The 26,068-nt window shown below is 47.0% G+C and overlaps 1 protein-coding gene across 1 annotated transcript in view; it reads right to left on the bottom strand.

The window, feature by feature from the left end:
* The window catches only part of SORCS3 (sortilin related VPS10 domain containing receptor 3), a 355,271-nt gene that overhangs the window by 212,414 nt on the left and 116,789 nt on the right, over positions 1–26,068 (bottom strand). Inside the window, exon 2 of the mRNA XM_025201218.1 lies at positions 15,129–15,228. Coding sequence (XP_025057003.1) covers positions 15,129–15,228 — 100 coding nt within the window. The remainder of the gene's footprint in view (positions 1–15,128; positions 15,229–26,068) is intronic.

The following is a 26,068-nucleotide window of genomic DNA, read 5'->3' as shown; positions in this document are numbered from 1 at the left end:
CCATTTCCCTCCCTTCCTATCTCTACCTCCTATTTCTCATAGCAGCAGCAGAGTCTCCCAGTGCCTGAAGAAGGGTGGTTGTGCCCGAAAGCTTGCAAAGAACTTTTTTCCAACTGTTTAGTTGGTCTAATAAAAGATATCACATCTACCCAAAGAACCTTGCCTGCCTCGATCCTGGTGGGGCTTTAACAGCCCTGTTATTGCACTTGGAGGTATGGTCGCTCTATGCTTGAACACTGAACAATACATGATAGCAAGAGTTACTCACAGCCACAGTGTCCACTTCATCCTCATCAACATGACATAACACAAGCCCCTGCATTGCACAAAAAGTGGTTCCAACTGGCTTACCACATATGCCACCTACTCAAGGTTGTTGTGCGTGGCAGAACTTCATCTTGTTTAGATCTACTGGGATACTCATAGACATTTCCTAGCCATTAGGGCTGGAAGGGACCTAGCAAGATCATCGGGTCCAGCCCTGCTCTTCTTATCGGCATGCCACCTTCAACCATGCATCTGTTGCAGCCATCGATAGCCATCTTGCAAGGCTGGCTCTCAAGCCCTTCGGTCCTGAGATCCGCAGCCTCTGGTTCCATCTTGAACCTGACCCCACGGTTCTTCTCTTCCCTGAATCTCGGCTGGACCAGAGATGTTGTGAGGATTAACACAGGACCCAGCAATGAGCCAGCAATGTGAAGACAATATTTGCCTGCCTCACAGGGCTGTTGTGAGAATTAAAATCTGTTGATGAGTGTGAAACGCTCAAATACCAGGTCGAGGAGAAAAACATAATGAATGACATTATGAACCAACCCACTTCTCTGCCTCTCCTGACAATCGTCCTGCCCTGGGAGGTCTCTCTCGTGGCTAGTTCCATACAAGCCAAGTTCTTTATGTATGAAAATGTTTACAGGTTTCAACCCTGAATCTGCAGCCAGGTCCTTCTGCCCATGTTGCAAAATGTACCTCTGTGCACAACTTAGGTCTTCAAAACAGCCCTGCGGGTATGTCTCGTCCTCAACTGAATGCATGATGCCTTTTTTCCGTGAGGCTTCCTAGCATGTTTTTGCAGTCACCTGCAAACCCCCAATTGCCACAAGGTCCCCAGAGTTGCAGTTTGCCTGCCATCGTCTCGGTATGATCTCCAGTAGATTATGTTTGTTTTTTATTCCTTTATGTATTTTGGGCAGAAGGCAATTTAACAAAGACCTTTTGTGGAAGAGGCACAAATTATGTGTAAAACGAAAGGAGAGAGCAAATTTCTGCCACCCTGCCATCTGCAGCTCTACACAGGGGGGGCATAAATGTGTCTACTTCAGACGGTATCATACATTACATGAATATATATCTTTAATAGCCATTTTAGAGTTTGCTTCTATATTTTATTCCCTCTTTCAGGAGAAATAAAATGAAAGACGATAGAGAGAAAGAAATAGGTACAACAAACTGGAGACAGAGTAGGGCAGGGAAACGGTCACTGGCTTTTGTGCCAGTGGTGGAAGAGCTGGGCTCTGCAATCTGTTGAAAAAGACACTTCACCTTGGTTTCCCTTTGACTTTTTTTATCTAGACCAAGTTGGCCAACCCATGCCACACATGCCACAAGTGGCCCAGGTGGCTGCTGTATAGGACAAGAGAGCCCCACACAACCAGTAAGGAGAGGCACTGGAAAGGAGGAAGGATGGGTTGGGGGGCTCCACCTGGGTAGAGGAAGCTGCCCATCTCCCTCCTCTGCTTCCCTTTACTCCATGCCAACAGACTCCCAGTCTGGCCCCATAGCAGCAGTGTGATGGGAGTTGAGCTGGGGCCAAACTCAGTGCCCCAGGGTAGCATGGGGATGGACCCTGCCTTGTGGAGGAGAGGCCGGGAGAAAGATGAGACCCAAGGCTGCGGGTGGGCAGACAGGGGGCAAGACAGAAGCAGAGGGGCAAGCTACTTGACCCCCCCATACCTCCTGCCTCCCCACTGCCCGACTCCTGCAGTAATGACGGCACGAATTCAAGATGACCCTCCAATAACTAGATTCTATACATCAAAACTTATAACCAAGTTTTAAAATTTCTATATTTAGCATCTAATTATTTGGGGGTGGGGGGGAGTCAGAGTCACCTTATATTTGAGTAAATGCAGGATTAATAATTTCACCATCCAGTAGAAGGCATACACCATTGCTAGATGTGATTTTGTCCCTGGTATGCTTTCCAAATTCCTTTTTATAGCCCTTAGTCTTAGGAGTCATGAATTTTCCTGTATATTTTTAGCTTCCCTTATCAATTGTCAGTATTATATAACCATGATTCTTTAGTGGACGAGGCTGTAGTGTGCAGGCTCCCTCCCTCACGTAGGGCTGGATTTAGGAAGCGAGTAGTGACTGAGGAAAAGAGTGGCAGGTAGAGCAAAGATGTTCTCATGGGGCATTTATACACATAGTTTTGTCCTGCACCAGAGATCTGCCTCTTCGGAGCAGACCCGATTAATCCGCATGCAAACTGCACGCAGAAAATAGCAGCGGTGTGCTTTTGAACTAAGCAACTCCAATGTGTTTTAGTTCAAAAGCACGTTGCCACCATTTTCTCAGCTCTGACATGCATTTCCCCGCTTACACAACTACAAGCGTCACCGCGCCAGGTGCTTTTCAAAGCGCCCGGTGCTGCGGCACTTACACACATAAAAAAGCCCATGGTTAACAAAGATGAACGCTGCCCTGGAGATCCGACTTCAATCCCTCCCTCCTACCACAGTTGCTACATGATGTCAGGGGAAGTCAAGGGAGCTGTGCTTTAAGCATAGAAAATGCCATAAAATGTTAAGTACTTTGAAAAATAAGGCCTCAGGCCTCTCAAATTGGGCATCTAAAATTAGTGGACACTTCTGACCTCAATTATCCTTGGCATTAGTTTCTCATTTGTACAATGGGGACAATAATGCCACCTTGCCTCGTAGGGGGGTTATGAAAATAAACCATTAATGTCTGAGCCCTCAGACATACTAGAGATGAGGGGTCATTGAGAAGTCCACAAGGAAATGAATAACTATCTGTAGAGCAGGGGTTTTATAACAAGCAGTCAAAAAGGCATGGGGACCAATCTGTATTCTCATAATTAACATGTACTGAGGATTGCCTCTGCAACCACTGGGGTACAATGGCAAAATGGTCCCAGTTTGGGAAACATGGAAAACTGCATTTAGGTCCTTTCATTAGCTTAAGTCCAGATCCGACACTTCAAACTATGCAAGTGGATCCATGTGTGCAATACAGCTATAGCAAATGGGGCTGTGCAAGCAGAAGCAGGAATTCATCTCCATGGTCCTCAACGCATGATCAAAGCTTAAATACTGACCAAATTAAAATCTCTCTAAGAGACTGAAAAGACCCTGGAGACTGTGAATTGAGGAGGTGCCCAGATATCACTGTAATGGCTGTAACAAAAAGCTTAACAGAAGGAAAAGATTTTATTTGAACAATAATAGACGCAACTTTTTATTTTCATACGATCATCGCTTATGTACACTCTGTGCATGCTATCCAGTCATGGATTTCCAAAGCTTTGACAAACTCTAATGAATACAATCTCCTAGGCTTAATTTGCCCAAGTGATGAAAGCATTTGTCCCAAAAGAGAGTAATGACAAAAAAGAGATGTAGGGAATACTTTAAGGGACCCTCTGTTTTAAGACAATTTTAGTAACTGAACTGTTTTTCCTTTACATAGCACCTGCCACCCAAGGATCTCCAAGCATTTTAGAAACACTAATGAACTGTGGTCTGGCACACAGAAATCACATCTCCTACTTACAGAGGATCAGACTAAGGAAGAGAGAAATGAAGAGACTTGCTCACAAAGCCGGAGCCAGGAGGAGAACCAGGGAGTTTTGGATGCCTCCCACCCCGCTGCCACAAGGAGCTGTCCTGGGTGCTACAAGTCTTCTGCTCCAACTGCCTTAAACTCATGTTCCCTAATGTCTTCATAGCTGGGTCTCTACGCGATTCTCCAAATATCGAAGATTATAAATCATTTTTCAGAGGTGAAAATTTGCAATGGGACCTAGTCTGACAAGCAAGGTGACACGCGGTCATGTGGTTAAGACCGTGACCGGAGACTCACCAGACTTGAGTTCAGGTCCTGGGTCGACCACAGACTCTCTGTGGGCATGTCTATATGTGCATTTACTGCGCAGTAACATTGCAGCGCAGTCATGCTGTGTCCCCACCAATGTGGGAGTAAAGTTACTCCCATGTCAGTGCACACAAATAGGGCTACTGAGCAGTAAGGCATCTACACTTACCTTACTGCGCAGTAACTACTCAGGAGTGAATTTGCTACCTGCATCGTGCAGGTAGCAATTTTACTCTCGAGTTGGAGTAAGTTGCCAAAGTTACTGAGCAGTATGGGTGTGCATGTGTAGACATGCACCCGTACTGCACAGTAATTTTCAGTTACTAAGTTACTGCGCAGTAACGGTGCATGTGTAGATGTGCCCCATGTAATCTTAAGCAAGGCACTCCATGTCCTTTCGCCTCGGCTCCCTTACTGTATGGTAAGGACCATGCCATTTCTTTATTTCCAGCTTTTCTTTGCTTCACTTATCTTGATTGCCAGCTCCTTGGAACTGGGGCAGTTTTTACTATACGCTACCCTGCTCCTGGCACAATGAAATCTTCAACTCAGCTGGAGTTTCTAGGACCTCTCATTATAATAGCAAGAAGAGTTGCACTCAACCCATCCATATGTGTTGTATTATGTGCCTGTATCACAACAAAGGACACACCGTCCCAATCTCACCTGCTTGTGTCTGAGCACTGCAACAGAGAGGACTACTCCAAAAAGTTATGGAGCCAGGAAAAGAGGGAGAGGAGGAAGGGCCCCATCTTTGCCAGAACCCAGATAATTTAGCCTTACATTAATGAGAGACATGAAGCTGAGAACGGATCATTATTTGTGCTTCGTTGGGCTGAAAGAAAAGATCAGGAATAAAAGACAGTGAAAGAAATAGTTCTATTATGCCTTCCCCGTGGCTCTAACGGAGCCACTGCCTTTTTGTTATACATACGCTCTCTCCAAGATGAGAACAGCGTGTGTCAGTTTGCAGCACATGCTGTTTATCAGAGTGTCAACATAATAAGTAAAAAGGGTCCAAAGAAACCTTCCATCTGCCAAATGGCTTTAGGACACTCCAGAGCTCAGCTCCCCACCGCTTGCTCAGGATGGAATATCAGAAAAACCAACAGATCATAAATGACAAATGGACGTGCTGGCAAGAGATGGCAGCTCAATTCAGGCTGGGTTAGTGAGCGCCGGGTGCATGCTGGGAGCCGCTGCTTCATCACCCTATCACCTGGCAGAGGCTCCAGGAGGAAATCAAATGCTAGTGGAATTTCCACTGAGGTCAAAGAGACCGAGAAAAAAGCCAAGACTCAGGTGCGGGGAGGAAATGTGCTGCTATTATTTATTATTTGCATTGTAACTGCATCTACACACTCAGAGCTCAAGAGCTCCAACCTGCCAGATGCTGGACACGCACGATGAAAGGATGATAATGGCTCCAAAGAGCATGTACTCCAAGCATGTAATGAGAAATGGGAGTTAAGCCCACGTGACCTTCAGCAATATGAGATTGCTGGTCTCCAACCGACAGAAATAGCACCCCAACGGTCTCCACCGACAGAAATAGCACCCCAACGGTCTCCACCGACAGAGGGCAGATACCACCCCAAGGTGTCAACCATGGTTCAGTTGGGTAACTAAGTTCAGCTTCCCTATATTTCCTTCTTTGCCTTCAATCCTATTGAGTAAAAGTATTTTCCCCCATTGAAAAGGACAATGGTTGGGGCTGGACTCGATGATCCTCTGGGGTCCCTTCCAGCCCAAATGTCTATGAAATGTCTCTGGTATAATTCTTCTCGGCGCTAGGTGGTAAACAGATGCCTTACTTCTTACTAGAGTTACTCACATGTCAGTCGTGGGGAAAAAATAATCTGATGGTGCCTAACCCATGATAATTTTCTGAGCTTCTGTATCCCTACATACTATTCAACACTTTGGGGAGGCATCAAGTGAGGTTTTAGGTTCTGGAAACAGTCAGAAGTGAAAGGAGGTGTCTGTCTATGCCACCGCCTTTGCTATCTCTGTGTTGTGGAAAACCCTACCATGACTTGATGTCTAACAGGATAGTAGGCTGAAAAAATATTTCTGAATGCCTTCAGCTGGGCATAGGAACATTGTTTTATATCAGGAGCAACTATTGTTGAAATCGCATGATTTGGTTAGTTCATCTCTTGGGGTTTGGGGACTGGATGTATGTTACTTGTTTAGATGGGCCATGCACAAACATAGGATCTCATGGTGGAGTCCTGGAAGGGCATCAACAGAAAAACACATACTCCCTAAAATTAATATTAGTCTTGTATACCAGTGCAAAATACATAAGGATCGGGAACAGACAGATGTGCAGCTACCCTAGGGCAGTTCACACAGGGGGTGGCTATTGCACTTCACCCTTCGATGTGGGGGGAGCTGGTAATAGCCTGTTTGCCATTAGCAACCAACTACCCCAGATGGCCAAGGCAGACGACACCGAATCCAGTCTCATTAGCACCAGTCCAGTTTTACTCCTGATTCTTTCAGACGTAATGCTCCACTGGATTAGATGAAATAACACAAATTTAGGAGTTGGCTTCATCTGTTTACTATATGTAATATCCATTAAACAGCTAGCTAGATAGAGAGATAGACAGACAGACAGACAGACATCTCGATAGATAGATCGATCGATAGATAGATATTTCTCTCTATAAACAGATAGATCTATCTATATCTATATAGATGTTTAATGGATTTAGGCCCTTGTACAGGCCCTTTGCACACAAGGGAACTTCACCCATGGAAATTATTCATCTGCACCAATCTTTAGGAGGGCCTATATGTGAGCCACTGCATCATTCAGGACATAGCCTGGAGCCACACTCTGTGTCAGTTCAGGACAAGAGCTGAAGAAAAGTGTTGAATCCAACTGATATTGCAAGGAGCCAGAGCATAATTACCAAAGAGGAATCCTGCCAGGACACTGGAATTGTCACTTCCTTTTTATTAGGCATGAAAAGGAGTCTTAAATGAGCATGAATAAGCAGGGGCTCATTCACTCCTCACATGACCAATATTATTGTGCATGTTTGGTACTCAGCTTTGTGCTCATTTGTTGCATGTTTGCTTGATGCTTCCTTTGTGTTTCTCCATCTATTTGATCTCAGTGGAAAGCCCTTGGAGATGCATAATCCATTTTTTCTATTAGACCTTTTTGACAAAAAAAAAAAAAAAAAAAAAAAAAAAAAAAAAAAAAAGAGGCTTCCACTGAGCAAAACTATATCCTAAGGGCCAACTGCCCACAGAAAATGTCAATACTTCACTGAGCAAACGCACACCTGGGAACAGAAAGATTTGGTTTCAAAGTGCTGTCGTCCATCCCCATGGGTAAGTGAGGGAGGAGAGGAGACATTTTCCATAGTGCTCTACGCCCTGGGAATTATATGACAAGCCCATCTTCTCGCCAAAAGGGAGAAAGCAGAGCTTTACAGGAGATATGGTCTCCGCAGATATCCCGACCAATGACAGAAAATGGGAACATAAGAAACTCAAATGAAAATTCCCACATGGAACCCGAGCACCATTTGGGTTTGGGGTCCTGGCCAAATACCCCCTCCTTTTTGATATGTCAACAAGTCATCACTCTTCGTAGAAAATTGCAATGAACAGGAGCCCCATCACTTTTTATTTGGTCAAAGTTTTCCACCAGAAAGAAAGAAAATGAACTATTCTCCTACCCACTCCACTACCCCACAGGCAATTTTCTGTGTCTTCCAGGTTGGAGACAGAATGATGGATAAGCAGCTCTGAACAAACTTATGTGGGACTTGAGAGACTGACAGGTATTTTGCTAACCCTGTTCATCCAGGTTGCATTTCACCCTCAATGCACGTCCAAGAAGGAGGGACTTCCCTAAATCAGAGAGCTGCAGAAAAGCCAAGCCATGTATTTGCAAACTGTAGGTGTCCCACAATGGCCACCTCAGAGGCAGAGCTGGAGAAGCAAGTTATACTCACCACCACTATGTCTTTACTGCAGCAAGCACAGATGCTTGGTGCCCAGGTCCAAGCTAGGGTGTGAGCAACCTCCCTGCAAAGCCATAGCCAAGTCCTGTGCTCACCCTGGTGTTATAATACACATGGGCTTTGCTAAGCTTTTAGATCCAGCTGTCACAGCTCTCTGTGCTGCAGTCAACTGAGCTACTCTATGACTCTTTTAGAGCAAAATGTGAAAGGACGCGACTGGCACACAGGGAGGATTATGGGAAGACACGGAGGACTTGCAAAGCAGTAGAGATGCCCTGTGACAATTCCAGAGGCACAAATGCAAGGCTGCTCCCAAAAGATCCAGCTGCACGCCGGTACCTAGCTGTTTGATCTGGGGCCTCGAAGGTGGCTGGGCACGATGCTGGCACGTCGCTCCTTTGTGTGACAATGGCTACAGAGATTGGCGTGCCCTAAACCCACCAGCTTGCTGCACAATTGGCTGGCCTTGATCTGGACTAGAAAACTGTTAACATCCAACTGATTTTGATGGCATGCTCACTGCAAAGTGGGCAGGTCACCAGCCTGCCTGAACACTGCCTGACTCCTAATCCTAGCCCCCCACCTACCCACCAGCGTGCACCTCCAGATTCACAGGAGAGGGGTTTGCATGTGGACAGGAAAGGAGCTAGGAGCCACGTGCAGGGAAAACCACGAATTAACTCTGCCCTAAGGCATACTCCTTGCTACAGACTAAGGGTAACAAAGCAGACAATCCCTTCCAACCCACTTACAGCCGGCTCTACACCAAGGGGAACAAGCAAGGCACAAACACCAATGCACATAGAAAAACTGGCTGTTGGACATCCAATTTAATTCACAGGGTAGTAATCAGCATGCATGCATCTCAGGATATTCAGTACCAGTTAAATCTCAACACAGCACCTAGAGATTCACTTGCATCAGTTACTCAATCCCTCCTTCCACAGTTGTCCTCATAATATAATTGAGGTTTGAGCCCTTCCTTCCCTTCTTGTGCATGTTCTTGCTTACACATAAGTGCTTCTCAGCAATCAGTGTCAAGAGTGTCTCTAGCACTAGCTGCAGGTCCCCGCACAGAGAAAACACCTGCAAGAGTTATGGAGATGCCAAAAATAACTGGGGTGGAAATGTTTAAAAATTTTCTTTTTTTAAACCTGAACAAGTCAAACTTTTCTTTGCACAACTTTGGAGCAGGTTGTTTAATTCTGAACTGCACCATATGTTTGCCCTGACGCAGGTCAATTAATCCTGCTGGCCTCGCTGCACGTTCACACACACACACACACACACACACACACACACACACACACACACACACGCACACACACACACACACACACACACACGCCTCTTATTTCCATGTTACAACCACAACTGATTTAGCCTCAGCCCTTCACCCCCAAGCCTTAATTGTGCCACACACCAACCTGGACTTAGATGGCCCAAGGCTAACAGAGCCATCTCAGCTTAGTCCAGCTGAGGACTGGCCTTTTCATGGCTAGTTTGGGTGACTCACCACATAGGTTTGTATCACAGGGATCATTTCCCACCCCATGTCTCGCATCCTGAATATGCATGTGGCTCCCATCCCTGGATGGATTGAGCTACAGCCAAGAATGCATCCTTACAAACAGAGAACAAGAGTTGTGCCCTACAGAAAATACAGCTTTAAAAACAAAAGATAGCTGCAAAAAGCCCAGATGGCTTTTGGCATATCCCCAAGGCTGGGCCAGACATAGTAGTCACACAACACAAAACCCAAGTTAATGGATTCAGTAAGCCTCAGCTTGTCACAGTGCTCATCACTGCTTGCCTTAAGTCCTATGCACCTGCAGCAAAGGTAAGCATCTATGTGACGATCCTCTCCTGCAAGCCGGAGCCATAAGCCCCGTTTCAACCTGTATGGTGCTGGGCTGAGCCAGATGTTTTCTTGCAAAAGCTTTCACGCACATGGAGAACAGGCGAGCATGCAAACCGGAGTGAGAGACACGGGGACACGCTGCTGATTAAAGCCTCTAACTGGGGGGTGGAAATCTCACAGCAACAGGCGCTTTGACTTCCCGTCATGGAAATAATCCTTGCGGAAGAAAGCCACTGAGGATTTCACAGTCGCCCATGTGCTACACAGCGTGATGGCTTGAATTTTGCAGTGATAATGAGACGTGAACTCCGATCCCCTGCAGCAAGGCATACAAGTCCCTTCTAACTGAGCAAGACAAGACATACTCTGTGCTCGTACCAGTACAGCACCCGGGACGCAACCACCGTTTGGTTCTGCATCCAGCCAGTGCTTGTGCAGTTGCAGGATCATAGGAGAGTAGATCTGGAAGGGATCTCACAAGGTTGTCTAGTCCGGCAGTTATCAACCGTTTTTGTACCAGGACCCATTTGGAAACGTTGATGGCTGGTCCTGGTCTGGTGCCCCTCGCTCCCGACCCCCTGCCCTCCATCCCCAAACCCCAGTCCCCCAGTGGGGTGGGGGTGTGGGGCATGGAAGGCCCCAAGCAGCCCCTCTCAGGCTGAAACTGCCAGCCTGCAAGGGAAAAGCCACAGTTTCCCACATTTGTCTTCTTTAAAGGAGAATCCATTTTTAAAAAATTGTTTGCAATCCTTTCATATATTCTGGGGACCCACTTTTGGGTCGCGACCCATGGGTTGAGAAATGCTGGTCTAGTCCAGCCCCCTGCTCAAGGCAGGATGTCCCTGAATAACCAGCCCAGCCAAGCACCAGTGCAACCTGCTCGTCAAAATTTCCAGGGATGGAAATCCCACAATTTCTCTAGGCAGCCGGCACCATGCTTGAGCTCCCTCATAATCAGAAAGTTCCTCCTAATCTCCAAACTCAATCTCCCCTGCTGCAGCTTGAGACCATTGATCCTAATCCTGTCCCCTATGGCCACAAAGAAAAGCCCATCTCCCTCCTCTCTATAATCACCCTTCAGGTACTTGAAGACTGTTATCATATCACCGTTCAGTCTTCTCTTCTCCAAACTGAATAATGGAGGTACCATTGTCTCAGTCTCAAAGCATTGTGAAAACACTAATTAATTTACCCATGCAGAGCCTCTCTAAGCAAAGTAAGGGCTGTTATTCCCACTTTACAGAGGCAGCAGAGAAAGTCAGTGCTCAAGGAATAGATGTAGTTCCTGGCTGCTACCCCTTGTTGTTTTAAAAAACACCTGCAGGGAATTGCAGCTCTTTGGTGATACCGCTAAGGAACCACAGGGTGCATTGCTCAGATATATGTCCTGATGTCTAGACATCCTCCCTCAAAGTCTCTCCACATCCAAGTCCTCTGGGGTAGCAGACACGGCAGTGACATCTAGTCACTGGGGCACAGTGCATGGGCTTGGGCAAGACACTTACTCACTCTATGACTTGAGTGTGCACCTCTGTAGTCCAAGCAGGGATGATCCCAGGGGGCACCCTCTTGGCATTAAACAAATAAAGACAGAGGGGCTCCCTTTATTTACACAATGGAAGAGCATTTCTTCTGGAGACGTGATGCTAGAAGTCTTCAACACGTATGGGGAATTGTGCAAGCGTAAGCTAACTCCTGTGCTCCCGCCCCCTGGAAAGTATGTACAGTAAAGCTTATTCTTCCCGGCTTTGCAGACAGAAACCACCGAGGCAGAGAAATCAAGTCCTAATAGTATATTGTGAGCAGAAAAGAGCCCCAAGAGTGCAACAGAAGAGTCCATGATCATTCTTGCCATCTATGTGGAGGCCACTGGCAGATGAACGCTTATTTACTGGGGGGAAGTAGGGGAAAGATACCACCCCGCTCTGGACCTCTGTCTGCCCACCTGCAAAGTGGAGACAATGCTACTTGCCTCCTAATCAGCTCTGTGGATGAAAAATGCTGCAGGGGCCCAAACTAAAGTGAGCTAAATGCTTCTCTAAATCTGAAATTCCAATGTATCATGTATTGGTGAAAAGCTTTATATGTGGACCACCCTTGTGGCTGGTTGCTTGCTTTATTGTGCCTTAAATTGGCTGAGTGTGTGGCAGGGCTACTATTTATGGCACCGTGTATATGTTAATTATGTCATAAATGTCACATGTGCCAGGGTCCCCCCCTGCAGTGTAAAGAGCCTTAATGAGGTATAAACAGCTGAGTGCACACCCTGAGTAACCAGGAAAGGCCCTTAAGAAGGATCAAACAGCTGAAAGCGGGCTGTTCCCACACCAATTAGTGGAGATGTTTAATTGCATAGAAATCAGACATTTGGCACAAACGGTATCGTTAATATTGAAATAAATAGGATTTAGCCAGTGGCTAGTGTCATTTGCATGATAAAAGTGGCTGCTCACCTTAACTGCAGACCTCTTCAGAGGCGTATACAGCATTCCTATTATAGAGGCAGGGGGCATCCTGATGCTGATGAATCAGCATAACAGGCTTGCACCCAACAAATAATGCAATGGGATTGTCACGATGCCTCAAAAGCTTGGGAAGAAGAAACAAGGCTTAAATCCTTGTGCCTTGTACTTTAATTGAGCCCAGGGTTGTGCTGTGATTCAGGTATATTATGTTTATGTAACTGGCATTTGGCTGAATGTGTAATTCTGATTTAACAGCTGAAGAGAGGCATTTGTGGGCTTCAAAGGAATCTGACAGGTAATTCCCACTGTAGTTCTGCAGGGTAGCTGAGAAGTAATTATCCTTCTCACTAGTAAATCAATTAGAAATGGATGTATGTAACACTTTTCTCCTCCTCCAAGTAACTGCTAATCCTCTAAGCACTAATGAGCAGACAGTGTTAGCAACACGCTGCTAACTGATCAAGACTGAGCTGGAGGGTTCAGGCTTGGGGAGACACTGAAACACAAGACAAGAAACAGCTCACCTCCTGACAGTCAACACGCACACATATGCATGTGTTGGCACGTGTCTGCATTCACACACGCATGCATACATGTGTGTTGGCACAAGCCTGCACTCGCACCCGCATGCATAGATACATGTGTGTTGGCATGAGCCTGCATTCACACCTACATGCATACATACGTGTGTTTGCACATGCCTGCATTTGCACCTGCCTGCATACATACGTGTGTTGACACGTGCCTGCATTTGCACATGCATGCATACATATGTGTGTGTTTGCACATGCCTGCAATCACACCTGCATGCATACATGCGTGTGTGTTGGCACGTGCCTTCATTTACACCTGCATGTATACATACATACACACGTGTGCTGGCACGTGCCTGCATTTGCGCACGCATGCCCGCATACGTGTGGGCTGGCACATGCCTGCATTTGCACACGCATGCCCGCATACGCGTGGGCTGGCACGTGCCTGCATTCGCACACGCATGCCTGCATACATGTGGGCTGGCACGTGCCTGCATTCGCACACGCATGCCTGCATACGTGTGGGCTGGCACGTGCCTGCATTCGCACACATGCATACATACTGTGTTTGCACATGCCTGCATTTGCACACGCATGCATACATACGTGTGTGTTGGCGTGTGCCTGCATTTGCACACATGCAAATCTGAATGTCTTTAGCTGTAGGCCAATGTAATTCTAAACCATTTTAAAAGGAGAAAAGGGGCTTGCAGTGCTTCCCCTGTTCTGATTTAACTTACGTCGTCCGCTCCTGCACCAGGACGCAAGAGCTAGACGGACTTTAAACTTGTGCAAAACAGATTGAAAGTTACAGCTGTTCAACCCCACTATGCTGGAGGATGGTGTGACCAGTGCCACAAAAAGAGGGAATCTCAGTATTATAAACTAGAGCCGTGTCCCAATGCCATGAGCGGCCAAGGAGAGTTTATTCTGATCATGCAATGGGAAATCTCTCTTGGCGGGGTCACACAAACTGAAGAGGAATTAGCTCTTCAACTTGCATCCACAGATCCATGAATTTTAGGGCCGGAAGAGCTTATGAAAAAACAAAACAAAAACAAAAAAATGTCATTGCTTCTTGCTCAGAATAGCGGCCAGATCACAATGGCTTTCAAGAGAATTCAGCCTGCACGTAGAAAAATATAAAAGCCACCCCACACAGACACGTACATACTTAGACGTTGTACTTCTGGCTGATTGCTATAGAAATGTGCCTGCCCTTAGGTTCCAGACAGAGAAAGAAACATCAATCCTGTAACCTCTGTGGCCTGACCAGTGATGGAAAAAAACAATAGTAATAATAATAATAATAAAATACAACTTTGGAAGGCTATTGAGGGAGACAGGAGATAGGCAGTTTGAAAATAATCAAGCATAATAGTCTCCCGGCCTTACTGCCACACGGCACCGAAACCAGCATTTAGCTGTCTGCTGCAGCTAAAATCACTCTCTGATTAACAGGGGTAGCAAACAAGCAAGCAGGCCTGACTACTTCCTTGAAACAACTCGTAACTCGAAATCAGAAAGCACTAAGCAGGCATGCTGGCTCCGCGGTCCGGCTCGAATTGCATCATGTGGGAAGCCTGAGCAGAGCGTTCTGACATCATGCGGGCTCCCACGCCGAGCAAAAGGTTCCCACCCACCGTTCCACATCCAGCCACATGTTCCCCCGCCAGCCCCCTTACGTGATGTAACCAGCCAGAAATGCCAGCTGCGGGCTAATTTCCAACCCCCGGAAAGCATCAGAAGAAGCACCGTTAAAAGGGGGGGGGGGGGGAATGGAAACAGCGTCTCTCTTACCCCGTATTTCTAATAATAAAAAGACAGGGGAGGGAAGCAGGGGAGCGAGCGTAAAAGCAGGAGGGGCACGTCACCATCACTTCTGCACGAATGCCAACAAGAGTCGGAAGCAAATAAAATCAGCTGCTTTACATCTCGAACGCCATGCTAGATTCATGCGGCCGGAAGTTAAAGGTTTGAGTCATCTTGCTTATTCCAGCCTTAACTTCACCAGCGTAAATTATTAGACGACGTTCGGGTCCTGGAGTTTCTCATGAGTTACCGCTGGATTTCGCTTGAGGATCATAATTCTTTAAAAGAACAAGTCAAGCATGGTAATTTTGTTTCTATAGCTACCGCCTCCATGGCTCTCCCTTACCTTCCTCTTGTTAGTCGGACTGACATAAAGATAGCTGAGCACAGTTTTCAGACCCACTTTGTCATTTAGCTTCTCGTAGGTCGTGCCGTAGTCCGTTGACCTGCAGAGAAAAACAACAACAAAAAAAAGAGACACAAGGAATATATATCAGTTCTCAGAACATGGGAAGGGAAACAATAGGTGGAACGGGGGCGTGACACTATGGTTTGCACACTCCTGTGCTTCAACCCCTGCATTCGGGCATCGCTAACCGGGCAGGGACTGTCCACTTCTGTCGCTCTCCGAGATGTAATGAGAGCTGATGACTTCAGAGGCATTGCGCCCAGCTGGTTCCCAGGGTTGATGTTGGTACAGGACCTAATCCCATGAGTGCCCTGGGTATCCTCGTAACAAAGGAGACGGCCTTCGTTTAAAACAAACACTCAGAGGAGTCCCAACCGCAACCCTGCATGTTTTTCTCTTTGGAGAGATGAGTTGTAGCGGCCGAGCTCATGTCTCAATCAAATCGACTCATCCTGGCATCTCCAGAGCTTTGTCACCCGCCTGCAAATCTGTGCCAGGCAATTAATTGTTCTTCACTAGAGACATCCAGGCCCCTGTTCTGGCTGATCCCACGAGATGCAGCAGATGATCTGGGGGTGGCACGGCCCATTCGTGACTGGCAGAAAAAGTGCTGCTTCCATTACAGAGGGCTTGCTGCAGTTTTCTCTTCCCCCCACCCCACTCCTCCTGGTTTCAGCTTGGTGAGGTCACCCTCTGCTCCCCCCACCGAAGAGGACAGGGGTTTCTCGAGTGGATACCATCTAGTCTGGTGTCCTGCCACCCGTGCCAGGTGCTCTTGGGGAAAGAGGCAAAATCCTCAAAAGCGCTCCTCGCTCTACCCTGTTGGGGAGAAGTCACCTCCTGCCCCTGCGGTGTGATGATAACTGTATGCTTTGACCCAGGAGGACTGGGGGTGGTCCTTGCAGTTATGCCCCTGACTCTTGCCTTGCATTTTCCTCATTATTTATTTGAATGGCAAATATTTAGGAATGGTGAGCACTTGTAGAAACACCTTCAAATGCTACCTGTGACTCGGTTTTTCATTATCACAGCAACTGCCTGGGTAGGGGGAGCGTAGCAGTGCTTTCTATGCCCAGATGTCTGATCCCTACGCATCTGTAGCTAGCATGGCCTAGGCCATGCTCCTGGGATCCCACTACAGTAGCCCCAAAAAGGATAACAGAGCTGCTTTCGATTCCCGCTGATGGCAGAGACCGATCCAAAGTCTGCCCCAGCCCAACCCAGCCCATTTTTCACCGAGTCCCTAGGAATAAGCCATCCAAAATCATAATGGATGATGCTGGCGTGCTTTGCCTTTTGCAAGGCAGCAAAAAAATAGCTTCTGAGTGCTGGCTCTGGTGCCAATCGATGGGGGAATCCATAAGACGGGAGATACAGTTCATATTAACGAGAAGCTATTACATCTTGTGCTGCTCTTCCAAGTGCAAATCTCTATTTCTGCAAGTTGGTCTTATCATAAAATGAGCCAAGCCAGCCCCCATAACCCGAGCACCTGCTGTCCTGAAGCATTTGACATGTTAATCAGAGCCCACTTTCTGTGGCTTAGCTCATCTACACGAAATTTTTCTAGGTAATGACCACATTGATCGCTGAAGGACTTCTCTCCCCTAGTGAAGCTTGAAACTAAAGCAGCCAGATGGATAAAACAGGATAATCCTACTCTCTGGGGAAACGTGCACATTGGAAAGTCAAAGGAGCAGGAATTTTTAGCCATCGCTACACTCCAAATACTTTGCAATGGAAATTTATGAAGGCAGAGGTACCGCTTCAGTCTAACCTTTGGCAGCTGTGCTGAGGCTCTGAACAAGGCAGATCCATGGTTATACAAGGGAGACATACACTGAGTCGTGTACTGAACATCAGGCAATGGAAAAAGATCACTAATTTCAATCAGTGTTCAAACAAAATGCAAATAATGGTTTAATATTCCCACAGGGCCAGTTTGGTTTTGTTCCCATCATCACTTTCAGATCTCCCAAAATGCCTTGCACTTACAAAGATGCAGGCTGGATGCCCTAACAACCCTTCCTCATTAAACCATTATTACTCACTGCATTTGCCCTTTCAAAGCATAGCTAAAAAAGAAGCATGATCATTATTTCTTTAGCTTCCTTTAGTCTCCTCTTTATTATAATGACAACCACCACTGGTTTCATGGAAAGGTCTCAGAGGATATCACAATAATACTCCATGATGGCCCGGCACTGCCCATCCACAGATCCCAGAGCACTGAACCAGTGTTAATCAATGCAGACGCTCAGAAGTCCCATTCGCCGTGTCCTGAAATATTATCCCCATTTTAGAGGTGAGGAAACTGAAACACGGAGAGGCAAGGCCAGATTACTCAAACTCGGGTGGCTAAAAGTGGGCATCTCAATGCCTATTTTGCATCTGACTGTGTGGGCTGATCTTCAGAGGTGCCAAACACCACGGATATCAGTCTCCTTGATTAAGAAATCAAGCCACTCATTTAGGTACCCAAACTGGAGTTAGATGCCTAATTTGGCACAGCTAAATGCCTGACTCAATGTCCCAGAGTAAGCAGTAGAGCAGAGGAAGGAAAGAAAAGGGCAGAGTCAGCATTCTAACCACTCTCCCTGATATTATCTAGGCATTTACACGCTTCTACAAGCAGCTGAACAGACTTAAGTGTCCTAAAATTCACACACTAACAGCACCACAATACCCCGCGGAGGGCTTTCCAACTTCCACAATCCAAAGACCCTCCTCTTTGACAGAAGCCAATGCACAGGAGGGAGTCCCAAAAGAGGTTGCCGCTTAATAAAATGCACACCGGACTGACAAACCAAATCTGAGATATGATCCAAGAGCATCAAAATGGAAACCCTGTTATGGACTCCATTAATGCCCTACATATGAAATGCAAAAATCTAGAACTCTTGGTTCAGAGATGAAACCTTTTATTAGACCAATGGAGACATTGCAAAAAAAAAATAAAAATCTTTTTCTGCAAGCTTTCAGGCTCGCATGCACTTCATCAGGCTCAGGGAAAGTTAAGGAGAGTGAAAAGTCCCCATATGTAGGAAATAAACTTCATTTTTGCACAGAGGAAGCTGAAGCTGGGAATCTGTTCCTCTGGGTCCATGAGAGTGTCTTTGTGGGGTTGCTCTTTGTTGTGCAGATCAAACAGGATTGCTTCCCTGTTGGGGTCAGATGGCCGGCAGGGAGGTATAAAAACCTTTCTTGTTGTTCAGCAATGAAGTTTCTAGTCCAAAATGAAATTACATATATAATGTCACCTGGCAATAGGGGCAAAGCACTTAAGATATAGTTTCAGAAGCAGCAGTTCAATCCCTGCTCTGAACTTATGCCAAAGTTTCACCCCAGTTGTAAATGGGCACCAGATCACTCAGACTGCAGAGTCAAAGGTGGGTAGAGATGATGACGGCCCCATCACTCCCTTTCGTGCCATTGTCTAAGAAACTGGTGTGCCCTAACCATGCCAGCCCATCGGCTGTGAAGCTTGGTTAGTTCCTATGGCTGATTTTGTTTTCTCCAGTGTAGACACAAAGGTGGAGGAATCAGCAACTGGCAGCTCAGACATAGGGGTCCTTAGAACCAAGACTTCTGGGTTCCCAACTTCTACAACTCCACTAGCGCATTTGCAAATGGAGTAATAATAAGCAACAAGAGTAATAATACAGAGGCACAGGGGGATATTAAGGATTAATTAGGCAATATTTGCAGAAGGCTCTAACTATAAGCAGGAAAACCATTTTATTCATCACATTACAATAGAAGAAACCCAGCTAATAATCCCCACACCAGGATTATTAGCTACTAATTTGATTAGTAGCTAACAATGCAATCAGAAATGTTGGGAATTGTAACAATGAGGAAAGAGCCTTGGGCTGTAAGGAAAAGGAGTACAAGCCCAGTCTGAGGAATCTGCCTCCAAGACGGTCCTGCTTACTGATCATGTAACGTCCCCTCTGCGGTTTGACCCAAGCTCTGATGCGGTTCTGCTCTTTGCACACAAAGCTGCTGGTGGATCACCAGAGAGAAGCAAATAGGTGACTTCAGAAAGAGCGAGGAAAGGTAAAAAGACCCCCAACACCACTGTGTCCTGCACTGTCATAGCAGGATATCCTACCCCACGCAGTGCTTTCCATAACCTCACAAGAGGGAAGAGGTAGAGTCTCCCTGGAGTCCACTTGGGTCTCATCATTACCCATCTGCCTGATGCAGAAGGCAGTCAGACACTGCAAAAATGGGATACAGAAAGGACTCAGGTGCTGCCTAAGAGGGCTGTGCGAAATTTCACCGGCCATTTCGTTCCATTACTGTTTCAACTAATTTTGAGGCCGAAACAGCAAAATCAGAATGAAACAAAGGTTGTTGAAATAGCCTCGAAACAAAACAAGGCTAGCCGAAATGTTTTGAAAGTTGAAATATTTCAACCATAGGCTGGGGATGGGAAGTCAGTTCAGCTGGGCTGACTACCCATCCCCAGCGCAAGATCCAGCAGGGAACGGGAAGTCAGCCCAGCTGTGTTGACTCCCCGTCCCCCATCCCCAGTGCTAGATCACGCAGGGGATGGGGCAGCAGCCCAGCTGGGCTGACCCCCACCCCTGACACAATCTAGCGCCAGGGATGGGACTCCTCATCCCCAGCGAAACTTCAAAACAGACTCAAAACAGCCTTTCCTTTTCAATGGAATGGAACAGCTGTTTTGAATCGAAATGAAATTTGAAATGGAACGCTGTTCCGTCGAACCGTCGAAACTCAAGGCGAAACAAAACGGTGCCATTTCGCACAGCCCTACTGCCTAATGGGTAGCAATGTGAAGCCCTAGGGCAGAACAAGAGACAAGTCTGTGTGCAGGAGCTGTCACAGAGTGGCCCGTGGATCAAACCCCATTTTGGAAGACGGCTCCTGGCCAGTTGAAGAAAACACTGGCTGCAGTTACCAACACGTTCTCCCTGTAGCACTGCTTGGTACACACTTAAGATAATTGAGCTGTCAAATGCAAGCCCTTGCTGCTTTAATTAAGAGAACAATGCGCCCATTCACACACAGATATACCAGGCCCAAAGCTAGGTAAAGCAAATTACAAAAACATTTGCTAGTTAGAGCAGAAACAAAGGAGGAAGACACTGAATCCTAGGGAGGCAAAGGAGACCTCAATTCATATAAATAAATGCATAAATAGAGGCTTCTCCTGCATCTGCAGTGGCAAAAAAAACACTCTTTATTCCCTCTAGAAAATGAAGATTTATAAGGTAAGTCAATTGTTTGGAGCCTGCAAACTCTCCCGTAACTGTGCGATATTGCAAATTCAAGGAGCGAGAATTGCTGGCATGATTCTGCTGTCATGACTAGTGATTAAGACCACGATGCACCTGCTCCCAAACTCTAATAGAGCAGGCCTCTCAAACCAAAGTTCTTGCCACAAGCCCAGTCATAACTCAATGTAATGAGTGCTAAGGAAGTCGATCTTATTCCCATAGCTGCGAGCTCGGGCTTCTTCAAAAATCCCACAGATAAGTGGGCCTGAACCAGCGCATTCTGATATTGCAATGATAAATGCTCATCTCATGAAAATAAAATCTCGGAGGCGAGAGAGGGTTGGAGGAGGGGGAAGGGAGAGAGTATTGGAGTGGACAACAACCCACCAGGGACAGCGAGGGAGAAACTGTGGGATCTGACCCCGAAAGGATACAGTTCCCATGGGGTGCTTGTACACGTGATGGTGGTTGAAGACCAGCTGAATCATTGACAGCAACGGGTTCTCATCACTCTGGTTTCCCACCCCAGACTCTGATAGGGAAAGGGAAGGATAGGGACATAGGTGGGGGGTCGTGTTTGTTGGCTTCCATCCTGAGCCCTCTGACCAAGGAAATAGGCTATAAAACAACCGTGGGTAAAGAGACAGGCTGCACACACTGGGACCTCGCAAGGGTCCCCGACTCCATGTTGGTCACTGAGACAACTTGTAAGCAGAACCAGACATGGGCATGGGCAAACTGAGCAGCTGCCCAGGGCCCGGACAGAACGGGGCCCCGAAAACGGTAAGTTGTCCAATTATTATTATCGTTATCTCTGATGAAGGGGGACCCAAAACTAAAAGTTTGCCCAGGGCCACCAGGAGTCTAGGTATGGTGCTGCCTGTAAGGAGGTGTTCTCTGTACAACCCTCCCAAAGCATGTGTGGGTGTGTGTAGGTGTGCGGGTGGGTAGGGGTTCCTTCTCTCCTTCCTACCCTCCTTGTTCCCTCTGTGAATGTGCCTCTCTCTTGTCTCACATGAAAGGATTTTTGCAGAGGTGAGGAACCAGGGAGATCCTGCCTGTATTCAAAGGGAGCCATCAGTGGTCAGCAAACCCTATAGCTAGGCCAATGCATCCCCTTACCTACAACCAAGTGTGGGCTTTGTACAACTGTGACGGTATCACCAGGCTGCTCTGGTGCACCCTCACCAGGTCCTCCCTGGGTCATGTCATGCTTCTGTTCACCGGGGCTGTGAGCTGCGGGTGCTCATCTTGTTCAACCCAAGTGAAGTCACTGCAGCCCCAGCATGCACCACGGGGCACCCACTTGAGATTGGAGCAGTGCCGCTCCACTGCACGAGTTCATTTCACACTCGATGGCAAGGGCACATGCCCTCCCAGCCCCCGTTACTGCAGGGAAGGCCATTTGTTCAGCGTTACTCTCGATGCCTTGTGGCTCTGCATGCAATAAGGCCACTTCAGTGCTATTGTTCGACTCCATCCCAGCCTTGCTGCATCTTTCCGGGCTTGTTCCTGTGCAGTGATAAGCATCTCCTGTGATGCGCTGCTGGACACCCTCCATTCCTCCTTAAGTTTAGGATTCCTGTCCCCCACTTAAACCCATCCAGAAGCTAAGCCTGGCTTTTCTTCTTTCCATTGGAGGACTTCTTGGATGACTCTGTCATAAAACGTGGGAGATTTCTCAGCCCTTTGTCGCAGATGCATGACGCAGAACCTTTAACCAGGGAGACTTTTCCTCCAAATATTTTAGCTACATAGATATCAACAAAAGATAACAGGGGTCTTGTCTGAATGCAACCCAATTCTCCCTACATTTCATCAGTTTTCACTTCCTCGGTACTCTTAATGTCATAAACCCACCAGATTGCCGGTTGCCCACAGAGTTTTTTAATGTAGATAAGTCCCAACTACCATAAAAAAAGAAAACAAACCAAGATCACATCCCAAAACAACATAGCCAAGCAGGTCACAACTTAAAAGATTTTGGCAAGCTCTTGTTCTTCCTTATCCCATGGATTTACATTTTTCTACTTAAATGTGCATGGCCTCCAAACTAAACTCTGCAATGGCTCCCCCCGAGCAATCAGCTCATGAAACCAAGGCAGTTATTTTTTGGGGCTTAATGACAGCACCAATCATTGAAGATTTACAAGACTTGAAGATGACCTCCGTTGATATACTTCAATTTATACTGTGTAGTGGAGACCGGCAAGGCAAAACTGACTGTCACTGTGCATTAGTCATTATGATTCATAGTTCAAACTAAAGAAGATATGAGATGTCTAGGAGCATTAGGTTTTTGTTTTGTTCTGTGTGCTTTTTGTGGGGGGGGAGGGGTTTGACAGCACAGATTATCCTCAGTATTTCTTCAGTGTGGATCTCTGCAAGGAGACTGGATGTCTCAGGAGACTAAAAATATAGGATACCGAGCTTTCTACTTCTAGGTCCTTGAGTTATAGCATAAGTCAGCAGTGACCAAAATGTGTTGTGCCTCGTGCTCTTCAATGGTCTGTCTGGTCCAGTTTCCCTTAGGGAGTCACCCACATTGCACCTGGTACTGAGCAGAGAAGTATATAGAGTCAGTCTTAGAAATGGTCCATCTAGACCAGGGTTGAGCAGTACTGGTTACACCTGTCTTGTCCTAGCCATCCTTGGGCAAAGAGAGGGCACAGCAATCAATGGTTTGCTTATCTGGTGCATATGAGGGTCCTTCAGCCATGAAATGCCTGAATGGTATCAGACCTACCAAGCTCCCCCATCAACAGGTCAGGATACCCATGATCTCCTCTCCTTGAGAAGTTTTTGTTTCCCCCTTTCTCAACAGTGTCTCTCTGTCTGCTATGTGAGTCAGCACCCTTTTCAGATGCTAGGAAGGCAGTGTTACCATTCACGTTGCTGGATCCTTTAAAAGGTTTTGGGGAAATGAATAGGACATGGCAATGATGGAAAAGATCGGGTGGGCTGATAATCCAGGTGAGTCGGTGGCAACACAGAGCAACGAACCCTTGGTTGAGGGCACCAAGGACCTAAGAACATACTCGGAGTTACAGAGACCTGGGATTGGTGGCAAAACTGCAAAATTCAAGGCTCTCCTCAGAAACTGATGTGGGCACGGACCCAAAATCCAGAGCTGAACACCTTAGACCTGGGGAAAGTTTCTATTCTTCCATGAATCTGAATGATAGGACTTCCTTCGGGGCATAACGCATAGTGCAACTGGACTCGTGAGAGCCTTTTGCTGATGCTTAAGGGAGGTCGTGCGTGCAGTGTCCACCAGGTTTTGTTTAACGTGCTTTCTGTCACAACACAAAGTTGTGGTTTTTTTTGTTTGAGTGTGCTTCGGCATCGCTAAATCATGTTCCCGCCAAAATTGCAGCTCTTTTGCACGGTGGAGTGTTCTGCTGCAACAGAGGACCCGCGTGCAGGAGCTTTTCCCGCCAGTTCTGTAGCTTTCTTTGCATAGTGCATTTCTTTTGCATTATAGTGATGCACGATGCAAAGGAGTTCCCGCCATTTGTATTAAGATTCACGCCACATTATTGGCCAATCTTAATGTAGGCATACGTGGCGGCTAGCTATTGGCTTGCTAGCCATACAAAAGGCTTGGGTAGTTTCCGCCCAAGTCGGAGAGAGAGAAAGCACGTGGAGTTTGGGAAAGGAGCGTGAGGATCTCTAAGCGCTGCTGATCCATACGAACCCAGCTTTTTCCTTAAGAGGGCAACAAATCCCTACCCTAGAACCCAGTTATCGAAACCACGGAGTCTGAACCACTCTGAGGATCCTGGGAACCGAGTAACACTCACAGAGATACAGCTGCTCTGTGGGAACGAACTCTTGAACCTGCGGAGCCTGAATCACTCCGGGGTCAAGGAACCGAGTTTATTAGAGTCCTCCACCGAGAACTCAAGCGGAGCTGAGCCTGGAAAGCTGACCAGCCTACACTGCGACCACCTTGGGTGTAAGTAAATAATCTTTTCAATCAACCATTACACCTCCGTGACTGATTCTAGCTCGAGCGTGCCATACCGCACCGCGGTATTTTCCAACCCCGTGTACCCGGGCTACCGGCCACAGCCTGTGTACACACAAAGACAGGTCCCCGGCTCGCACATGGCGACCCAAATGGGATCGGGAGAGAGCTCGCACACGGCGATCCGGGCGGGATCGGGAGTCGGCCCGCACACTTTCCTTAATCTGCGTCAGGCCTGCAGGTGAAGAAGGATTCAAGCTAGGCCAAAAAGGAGGTGGCCATCCTCCTACTGCTGCAGTGAAGTGCTAGCTCCCCCTAAAAGTGTAATACTATCCACTCCACCGAGGGCTGTCCCGGGGGGGAAGGTGCAAATCGGGGTGACCGCCCCCTGGGCCCCGCACTTTGGGAAACCCCACAAACAGTGCTGTACAGGCCCTGCCACATCCAAAAGGCCCTGCACACTTCTAGGGACAGCTCTGACTCCACCTATACATCACTTTGGCCCAAGACAGGAGCTAAAGGAGAAGGCATTATCTGCAGTTAATCACAGGCATGGACAGACAACATGTTTCCACTGGTATTAAAAAAGTAATAGACACATGATGCGGGCTCCTAAATGGACATGATGTAGAAGAATATGCAGTTTGGGTTTTACAGGCAAGTTTGAGAACCTAAAATCAAAGTTAAAAATGCACGCTACAAACATCACATCCTGAAACCCTCCACTACCCCAGAAAGCTCTGCGTTTCTGAAAACCCATTTCACATGCCGAGGAAGCCAAACCACATGTATCGATTAAGTGACTTAGTCAAGGTCATACAGTGAGTCAGTGGGAGACCTAGAGGCAGGGCCTCAGGTGTCCTGACTCTCCCTTCTGGGCTCTGCCATGAGATCATGTGGGGTTGGAGTAGACCAATGCTCTAACTTAGCTAAATCTTGCATTCAGAATTTGCTTCTGCAGCACTCGGTGTGCTAGCCATGCATCTGCATGAAAAGGATGAATAAAACACAGATGCATTATTATTATTTGCATTAAAATAATGCATAGAGGCCCCATCTGAGACCAGGACTATGTGGTAGGTGCTGTATGTACACAGGGAGAAACTGCTTTGGCCCTCGGGAACTATCTAAACCAATGGTCCCCAACCTTCCCAGGCCCATAGGCAAAACTACTGAGCAAGTAACCCATTGTTAGCCACTGCTCTCCCTATCAACCTCAGTTTAAGTTTCCAGTGCCCACAAGCAATATTGGAGGATGTTGAGGGTTGCTTCCTGCTTGCATGCTATGGGCTGGACACCACCTACTAAACAGTACAGCTAATGTATGCAGGAGGTAGCCAAGATTTGAAGCTCCTTTGAACTTGTGTTTGCAGGAGACTCACCAAACAAATTCACCAAAGAGCACATAAAATAATCAGAGGAGAAACCAGCACATAGCAGGAAATGTACCCCCAAGCAGAGACGTCTATGAGACAAAAGAGCCACTTATTTTCCTTCGGCTGCTCAGTGAGGAAGACTCTGCCGCCAACAAAACCAATGAGTTTATAAAACCGAATTGATTTGACAGTAATGAGCGTGCAGAAGTATGATAAGAAAATCCAGAGGTTGGGACTGCAAGAGAGAGTGCACAGAGGCTGGTGACAAACAACAGGGAAAAC

The sequence above is a fragment of the Alligator sinensis genome, unplaced genomic scaffold (assembly GCF_000455745.1).
Source record: "Alligator sinensis unplaced genomic scaffold, ASM45574v1 scaffold61_1, whole genome shotgun sequence".
Classification (NCBI taxonomy): domain Eukaryota; kingdom Metazoa; phylum Chordata; order Crocodylia; family Alligatoridae; genus Alligator; species Alligator sinensis.
The sequence above is the reverse complement of the archived record's forward strand: the minus strand, read 5'-3'. Positions and strand labels throughout refer to the sequence as shown.